The sequence below is a fragment of the Lates calcarifer genome, linkage group LG4 (assembly GCF_001640805.2).
Source record: "Lates calcarifer isolate ASB-BC8 linkage group LG4, TLL_Latcal_v3, whole genome shotgun sequence".
Classification (NCBI taxonomy): Eukaryota; Metazoa; Chordata; class Actinopteri; family Centropomidae; genus Lates; species Lates calcarifer.
Window position 1 is genome coordinate 17,038,049 of NC_066836.1, and position 9,917 is coordinate 17,047,965.

General features: G+C 40.4%; 1 protein-coding gene across 2 annotated transcripts in view; it reads right to left on the minus strand.

Annotated features, from left to right (window-relative positions):
- The window catches only part of pkn2a (protein kinase N2a), a 24,750-nt gene extending 15,993 nt beyond the window's left edge, over positions 1-8,757 (minus strand). The window contains exons 1-3 of one of the 2 annotated variants that reach the window (XM_018677169.2): positions 8,367-8,757; positions 2,246-2,410; positions 1,751-1,886 (exon numbers count right to left, since the gene is read on the minus strand). In XM_018677169.2, coding sequence (XP_018532685.1) covers positions 1,751-1,886; positions 2,246-2,410; positions 8,367-8,387 — 322 coding nt within the window. In that variant the 5' untranslated portion in view covers positions 8,388-8,757. Of the gene's footprint in view, positions 1-1,750; positions 1,887-2,245; positions 2,411-3,829; positions 4,103-8,366 lie in introns of those variants that run through there. The other variant, XM_051070112.1, reaches the window with a different exon arrangement.
- Between the last annotated feature and the right edge of the window lie 1,160 nt (positions 8,758-9,917).

Genomic DNA, 9,917 nt, shown 5'->3' on the forward strand with positions numbered 1-9,917 from the left:
ACTGAAAGGAAAAACGACTGGACATGTATTCGGGGAGTAAACCGCTGATGTTGGGGCAGGTCTCTCTCTATGAATGAGATCATATATGACAGAGGGACCTCACTGGTGATCCTGTGTCAGAGCTGCCGCCGCCACTGCTCCAAGACAGCGCCTTGAGAGCAGGGCGGTTCATATCTAGCCTCAGCTGAGCAGCGGAGAATAACCAGAGCCCCCCTCAACTTTCTCCTGGAACAAAAACACATTCTGGCTGCTCGCAGAGGCAGAGCAAGTCCTTCCTACTAATTCAGGAAACAAGTGCTGTCTCGAGAGATGAACGCATTTCAAGAAGTTGTCTCATGACTGCAGAGCTGAGCTACACTCGGTCCCTGTCCATCATTTTGCGACGGCCAGCGACATTCCGCTGGCGTCACGTCACGTAAGAAAAAAGAAAGCCCTTGTTCATCAGATACAGGGTCGCAGAGTCAGGCTAAATTTGTTCCCACTTAAGATAACCATTTACCAAGACAACCTCCTTTCCCTCCCCCAGTGCGCGCACACATCCCTCCTCATGTACTTCCTAATGTCAACTGAACCAGGGGATGTGATGGTAACAGGCAGACAAATACCATTCCTTCTCTTCCTGAATTCACCCGGACACTCGCCACCAACAAAGACTCCAATAAGGTGACCACTGTGACAAAAACCACGCTGAACGCACACCACTGTTGTGGTTAACTCTCTCCAAATTCCATTGTTGTCGACAAATGCGCAGGAGCGGGCTTTCAGCGGCCTCGGAGGGGAACAATCGACAGCTCATTGTAACTGTCGGTGGAATGTGGAATGCAACAATGTCAGCCTCTGGAGAGTGAGTCACCTCCAAACCCTCAATGTGCTCTGTGTGTTTGTGTATGCATGTTTATATAGGTGTTGTTCTAACACAACACTGCCACAATTATTTACTCAGTGATACTTCGCAGTTATAATAAAACCGTATCTAGACATGATATTGCTAAAGATATGATGAAAACATTTGGAACAGAAGTTCATTGCTGTTTTGTGACATTACACTCGAGCTGCGAGCAAGAAAACCAGCGCTTGAAAATGGCTGCAGGCAAACCTGCCAACCCAGGACTGGACTGTGGTTGTCAGTGAAATTCACTGTATAGAGAAATTGACCTTTCTCTTAGGATAACAATATGAGCAATAAATAAAATAATGGAAATGTTACTTGACCATATACTGCTTATGTGCATGAAATACATAACACATTACACCAGCTCGGTGTTGTCTATTTCAACTCACTCATCTAAATAAAAAATAAGTTTGTAAATTTTTTCCAAATCTTTCCACCATTTATAAATATATATTATATACTTATTTTCTCGATTATTTGATTACTTGTTTGGTAAACAAAATATTAGAAATAAGTAAAATCATATTGTCCTAAAGCACCATCACATTGTTTTTCTTGTCCAGTACCTACAAAGAAAATTGGCAAATTCTCACAACTGTGAAGCTGCAACTATGAAACTATAAGTATTTTAAACAATTCATCTATTATTTCCTTGTCAATCTACTAAGTAACTGACTAATCTTTACTAATATGTAACTTACTGTATGACTCCACAGCCTAATAAAAATTTAAAACAAGCAAAGCACGAGGTTTACAACAATGTTACATTTGCACAGAAGTGGGGCATTAGTTTATGTCAATTGTCTTTATGACTTGGTTAATGTTTAGTAAATCCTCTGAATGTGCCTCTTTTGTTACCTAGCAGTTCTTCTGGGTCTTTGACCACAATGTGGGCATTGAGCTCCTGCAGCTCCTGGTGAAGCTCCTCAACCTTCTTATTAGATTTTTTCAGCATGTTGTCGACGTAAGCTAGGCTCTTCTTGTCTGTGGTGACCTGAGGAGAGAAGAATGGAGGAGAATTTAAGATTTGCGGGGAAAAATTCCTAAAATTTTAGTCATAACCGTCAGTTTACTAGTCATGGGGAGGATTACTGAGCCAGTGGGAACAACAGCATAATATTTTTAGATATTGTGGAGAAGCTTTGTCTTTGGCCTTGAAGACTACTGACTGGCAGCATGGAGTCTGGAAGACATGGGCATTAACCAGACAAGGAGGGTCTAATGAAAATATATTACTTGTTGCATTATGAGAAAAGTAGCTGAGATTGTGTTTTTGAAGCTTGACGTGCACTACTGTGACTTAGCCTCTGCTGCTTTGATTTTGATCTCTCTTATGAGTAACCGCGATATTACCTTGCGCAGGTTCTCTGCACCCTCTTTGATCTTCAGCTCCTTGCGGATCTCGCGGCGGATCTGCTCCTTGATCTCATCCAGCTTCTGTTGGACCATGGTGTCAGACAGGTCCAGGTTGTGTCCCAGACCCAGTCGCTCTGCCACCAGCTGGCCCCTGGCATCCCCCTGCAGGAGAGGAGAGGAGAGGAGAGGAGGAGGAATAAAAAGAGGAGATGGGAGGAGGATGTGGCGTGTAATTTAGAGGTCAGTGAGGGAGGAGAAGAAGGAGGAGGAGGAGGAGGAAAATGGGATAGCAGAGAAAGAGGAGGAGAGGACATACAGGGGTCAGTGAATCAGTCAACAATTCCTTTGCACACTGGCAATTCTGACAGGACTTATCAATACAAACTGTTGAAGAGAGAACAAACAGCACAGCGCCAACTTGCAACATTTCAAAACAGCTAAAGCTATTGCTTCATAAAATGCATTTCCACTTTGTCATGAGCTGACTTTCATGACATCAGTAAAGATGTGATACCAAGAGGAGCAGCTACAGACAGAGTTTCATCCCAGCAGTCACTGAGTTTCTCTAGTAACAAGTGAATTTGATGTAAAACCGGTGTGACAATAACATTTTCCTACTTAGAGGCTTTTCAATAAACAGATTTAAAATGAATACAACTAAAAGTTACAATGACTGGAAACAAAACTCTGAGGCTCAGAGATTCACCACAGGTCACCCAACCTGAGAAGTGAGGTCAGCCCAGTGTAGTGGTGTATTTTGAACTTGAGCTAGCCTCTGTAGGTAGGTTTTCACTGCTGCTGTCAGTCACCATTGACCTGCATCCTTAAAGCCACCACCTTAACTAAAGAGGGATTAGAAGTTGCTTCCTGAATGGCTTCGGCTTTAGAGATCATCATGAATGCAGTGGTGCAGCAGTGACGCTCCACTAATTAATCAGAGAGTACTGCGTGTTACTATTTGAGGACTGTGAATAATCACTTTACTCCATTTCATTACACAGGTCATCAACCTACGCTCTTAGGTTTGAAAATATTTTCTAATTTTAAATTTGGTAAAGTTGGTAACATGACATTTTAATTTTGTTACATGGCTCCAACTATGAAATACCAACATTTCATCTTAACCTATGAGTCATCACAGGCAAAACTACAAACTGTAATAAAACCTGCCCTCACTTTGGCAATTATTATTGCTCAACTCGTTATGCATACCAATCAAATTGTGTGTGACAGTCCAGATAAAAGAACCAATTCAACATGTAAAATGTAAAAGTCAAACTAAAACTCACTCTGGGACTCTGAGACTGTGCCAAGTTTGCTGTAAATGTGAGGAAATTAACTTCATTCATAAAATGAGAACATAATGAGATCACCACACTGCAACTACCATGAGATCTGTGTCTTGCTGCATCATGACTGTGATATAAAGGAAGAAAAGCACACACTTATTCACATACCTAGATTTAGACTTAATGCATTTTGCTTCCATTTAATGTTAAAATCACACCTGCCTGCTGGTAAAACACATGGATTAATTCAACACGACAAAACCTCTAGGCTTTACTAATCCCTCTGCCTTACCATAGCTTCATCCGTCTCAGCCAACTCCATCTCTAGATCAGTTGAACAAACCAGTCCACGCATGTTCTGTTGACCAGCTCAACTATCAGCACACCAACTCCACTGAGGTTCTGTTGTCCAGTAGGAGCAACGATATCCCCCGTCATAAAGGTCAAGCTACACCATAGCTGACAGAGGCTCAGTCCAAATCCACGCTCATTCACTCTGCTGGTATCTGACTTTCTCCGGCTCTGTCATTTTGCTCTTTCTTTCGTACACAGACCATTGACATCAACAGGGGAAGATAAACCGTCTGAGCAGCGACAGCCAAATCCCTCTTAGCTTCTCACTCTGTGAGGTCAGAGCAGCCCAGAATGGGACCTAATCTCGCTCCAGGGAGAGGACTGTGTCTAAAATTAACCCAAGTTAAAAACATAACGCTGGCTGTCCATTGTGGCCTCCCCCCTGGAAAGCAACTTGTGTGGTAGAGGAGAGGAGGAGACACTCTGACACGACACCCCGACAACTACAAGAAGGTCCAAAGAACAGTTAAGAACAGAGTTCAAGTCTCAGTGCAGATCTCAATGAAGTCTGATGGTGCTTTTATAAAACACGAGAGCTCAAGGGTGTATCTTGGTTCTGTCTTCCTGTACTGCAATGCAAGACTGTGGACATTTCTATCACAGTTTTGGTCTCACTTTCAAAATCATCACATCCCTAAAGAGCATCCAGATTTATCCAAGAGAAGAGGCCGTATATCACACAGCATCATCATATTTAGCTTGGTTATTAGTTAGATCGTCATCTACTAATTAAATTGACACATTGCATCAGGATGTGATTGGATTACTACCTTGGGGAAACCCTGAAATCATCTCTTCTACTTCTGAATGATATATTTATGTTGGGAAATTACATAATATTTCGTAAGATAAACTTCCATGGGCTCAGTTATTCCTTCACCAAGCCCTCGTGAAACCCCCCGACTCTCCTCTCCATAGGTGCTCAAAGGTATGACTCATAGGTAAAATGGAGGTCACAACTCCTGGAAGTGGAATAATGGTGTGTGTGTGGAGGGAAAAAGCAGCTCTCTTCTTCAGCTCACTGCCCTGAAAAACTTGTTTGCACTGTAGCTGTGTTTGCCCAGTTTGGTATGAGGACAGTGTGAGGACACCCAAAAGGGTCTATTTCACTGAGAAACAATGCAAGGAAATCCATGAAGGGCCAATCAGATAAGGTGGAAATAAATCAGCTAGTGGACCCACAAGGCCTGCGTTTTTAATTTGAGATCAAACAAAGAAACTATATTCAAAGAAAGAGAGCAGGCGCTCATTTGCAGGATTGGTTTCACCTCTGGTTTCTCTGTAACTGCACTACTTCCTTGAGTTTCTCTTTCACCTGTGCTGCCTTATCATTTTTTGCTGCTTGAATGTACTGCCTAGTCAGGGGAATGACGCCATACCAGGGACTCGGGACATATTAGGTTCAAAGACAAGTGAAGCAGGGATTGTAAGCAAATGTTTCCACTCACAGCACAATGCATACAGTTTGATGGATGGAGGGAACTTATTCTTGTCATTGTGGCTCCACAAGCTGCTCTGTGTAATGTTCAAGGCTTACAACATATGACCCAACACATTTTTGCTACATATTTTGTTCAACATTACAAAAAAATAAAAGGACTCCTGAGTTCATTAGACAGATAAAATGTGGTCTGTTTGCATTTAAAAACAACTAAATTTAAAGCTGTTACTGACCTGCAGACTGCCATCTAAGACTTGTATTAAGAGCTCTTTTAGTGCCTAAGACATGAAAGGAAATTGAGAGGTAAAAGTAAACATTGGGTCTGAACCTCTAGTGTAAGCAGGTTAACTTACTCTTTAAGCCTGAAAGCTCTAAGTCCAACAACAAGAGGTCCATTCAGACAATAGGACAACGGAAAAGTTGAGGCCACTATCCAGGCTCATGCTTTAAAAAAAGCCAAGCCCTTGCCATTTCTGCACGAGGCCTATCTCAGCCTACAACCTGACACCCGGCATCTTACCCCACAGCTGGTTGCAGAGTATTGGCCACAGCCTGGTGCTCTGCTGCTGCGACCAGAAATAGCAACACAGGCTAATAAACGCAGATCCTACACATGCAGCCTTCACATGAGCCTCACACATAATCCCATGTAGCTAGTGTCTTGCACTTAAGGTCAATGTTAATGGTCATTTCTGAGCTGGAGGGACACAACAGATTTATTAAGTGACGCTGCAAACAGAGGAGGACAAGCGATAAAAGTGCACTGAAGCACCTGTTGCTCTGCTGAGTTAATCTGGTTCCACTCCATATAAACCACCACAGTAATATATGTTAAAGTTTAGCTGGCCTGGCCTACACTCTGTTAGTAGTGACAGCATGACTTCCATATGTCTTCTGGTATTTTTTAAGTCCAAATAAAAATATGCAAACTGTGCTACGATCTAATTTACAAAAACAAAGCAGACCTTCTGTTATTTATCACCTGTCACTGAGAACAAACATCATCTTAAGAGTCAAAACATCATCAGTCAGATTTTGGGACAAATTATTTCAAAGGTATTGAGCAGGTCAGCTCAAAACTAACAGGTCAGTTCAAGTGAAAGGGTAACAACACATACATTTTGTTTTTATGGTTACACGAGACCCCATATATAATACCACAAATGTAATATACATTTATAGTAAATAATATTATAAATGTAATATTGGTCTATTCAGAGGAAGTTCTTTGCATTTGTATCTGTCCTTATGAAAGAAGGTAAGTAATAAGTTATCATTTTTTGCACCTAAACAAATCTTGTGATAAAGGTACACTGCTGCTGGAAGGTCTTCTGGTTATTGTGATTAAGGCTGAGCAATATTTCTATATCTTTATTTATCAACTTTTTGTGAAATTATATCATGATTTCCCTATATTATTACATAAAATGATCAAATTGTATAAATCATTTTAGATTATACAATCCAAATTAGAGACTCAATGCAAATATTTTTTCTTTACTAAAACTTGTTCTGTATGTGTGACGAGAAGAACGCAGTTAATTGCACATATCATCAATTTGATTTGCCTCATTATGATATACATCAGTACTGGCAGAATATTCTTGTAATTAATCATGATACTAAATATGTCAGCCAACTTTAATTGCAAAATAGTGTTACTTTACACAGCCCAGCCTGGATTAATGACTACCTTAATTACTATCCTTACCACTTTTGATGAGATTCCAAATAAAGGACTTCTTTATTCACCTTATGTTTTAATACTCAGGTGGGATGAGAACATAAAGTGGTCCTGTTTACTACTGTGACAATTTAATTTTATAAACCAAAGGTTGAGAGTATAGTTCATCAGGCTGGATCATACATACATGTCACTGATAAACTAACACAGCAAACACCTGTGGTGAATAAAATAATGTTAACATTAAGTGTAATGAGCCATTTTATGATTAATCAGGCTCAGCTACAGCATCAGTGACATGACAACAGGTCATCACCACCTGTTGCCTCAGTGGTTAGTTTCAGTCTCCACCAGCCCCCAGGAAACACATTAATAAAATACTTCATTTTCTCTCAGTGTTAGCTCTATAATATCTGCTGCAGCCTCCACCCTCCCCTCCATGCTCTCCATAAAGATGAATAATAGTGTGAGTAATCAGACTGGCCTCAGCTTTAACATGAATTTTGGAGGATATTGTTAAAGCAAGGTTTAACTGCACTTCAGATGTGATTAGATAAAGCTCTGGGTGAGCTGAAACAATATTTTTAGTCAGAAAAATTTATATCAGGTCTGACGTCACTCAAGTGAAACCACATTAATCAATGAGTCATGACTGTTCATAGACAATAATGAGACTTGGCTGTAATGCTTACGTTCACTCACTCCCTTTGTTTTTACCATGAAAAATGTGCATTTACTCGTTAATGTAGACATTTTCTGACTTCTGTTACATTACTGGTATCATGTTTTAAGTTCATCCGGTCTGTAACGTGTTTGAAAAAACTTCACGTCAAGCAAACCCGTGAACACTTGCGCTTTAGAGTTACATTTCTTACTTTAGTCACGTTACTAATGCACATAATAAAACAGAAAATTAACCCGGTGTGTGAATACGCGGAAGACTGTGTTTATTTTCCAGCAGTAACGCAGGTTGACTCAACGTTAGGCTACAGACCTGTAAGTTTCACGTTCAACAACCTTTTACTTCACATGAACTAAACAAACCTTCGCATTAAATATGTTTCTAACAACGACCGCTACTTTAATTAACACAGCAGCTTCCGCACAAAACTGCCGGTTTGAAACTTGGATATTTCAGGATAAGTTAGTTTGGATAATTGTTTCCCAGGCCTCAATCCATGGATAATTCCCAGACAACCCTGTGGGATCTAACAGAGGCCCTTCACTTAAATACAACACTACAGACTCACAGCAACTCGACTTTAATGAAATAAAACTGTTTGCTAACTTATAACTGAACCTCTGGAGCAAGTTTGCGCACTTTTCGCAACAGTTGTCAACTTTTCCTACCTGCACGGAATCGGCGGCCATCTTGGTTTTCGCCTTTGAATCAAATCCTACGGGGAGAGAGGAGGGGAGGTGGAACTCCAAAAACAAGCCCTGTTTTAAGTTTCCCTCTCTGGCGACAAAAAGACGTGATTATTTTGACCAAACCGTCGGTCATCTCGGGTACACGGGGCTTCCCATGTCGTCTTCACACTTCTTTTCCGCGGTCACACCGTCCTAGAGGGGTCCCGGAGGGCGGACTGGTGCTCATAAATAAAAAGCTCAAGCATAAATCTGTCCCAGTGCAGTTGGAGAAAGAGGCGGTGGTTACAGTGGAAGAGTCCGCCCAGAGGAGCCGCAGTGCTGCTCCTGCTGCCGCTGGGCTGCTCTCAGACCGGACAGTTAGCACACATGTGACCCAAAACTTCACACAGGCTGGCCCTACCTCATGCTAACAACCTGAGATCACCGTGGGGTAAACACAAACATCAGGACAGGGGCTGTTAGACTGAGGGTAAAATGTGTTTAAGTGTTTGTGCGGGCGAGGAAATCCTTCATAACTTATTTTATATGTGCCATTCATTAGTAGTGGAAAAAGTATTGACGTCCTTTATGAACAATGCCTCAGTGAAAAACTACTTCATACCAAGTAAAAGTTTGTTAAGTAGAAGAAGTAGTATAAGCAGTAAAATGTAATTAACGGAATTAAAAGTATGTTGACCAGCACCTCTTTAATACCACATTGCAAAAATACTTAATTATAAGTAAAGTACAGAAGTACAATCTACAAAATATACTTAGTAGGTGACTCATTATGTAGAATGACCCCTTCCAAAAAGCTCTATATTTATAGATATTATATAATTTAATTAATATTCTTGGTGCATTAGCATGATTTAAATGTTTTAGTGTATTAAGATACATTTTTATTTGCTTACTGCTGGGTAGTACAGTACATCATATTAAATGAATTGATCATATGTTTTTTTTAATGTAAAATCTTAATTTTAAAAGTAATAAGACACTGTAACATTCAGATATTATATACATTTCCATCTGGAGTGTTGTGGAGCAGAACTAACTAACTATAACATTAAAATACTCAAGTAAAGTGCAAGTACCTCATAACTGTACTTGGGCACAGTATTCAAGTACATCTGTTCACCACTCCCTTTCAGGGTGTGATATTGTTGGATAATTGTTATGGATGCATAAATAGGCTATGTAAACAGCATTGTACAGGGTACTCCTGTAATTTAGTATTCCACTTCCATAAGGTCGGGGGAAATTAGAAAAAGAAAATATTAAAAACCTGTGAAGGCTGTGAAACATAAGTGGTGGAGTAAAAAGTGCAATATTTGTTTCTGAAATTTATATATTCCAAAAACAGTCAAAGTACGAGTACCTCAAAACTGTACATGAGTAAGTGCATGAAGTTACTTGGTAGAAGACTGCACCTCAGAGGACTTTCAACAATTTAGTAGTGAATCAAACTGTAAGAGAGTATAATTCAAATCAAAAGGATCAATCAGATGCTGCATGAACGCTCTGACAACCAGAGCTGCATAGCGAACT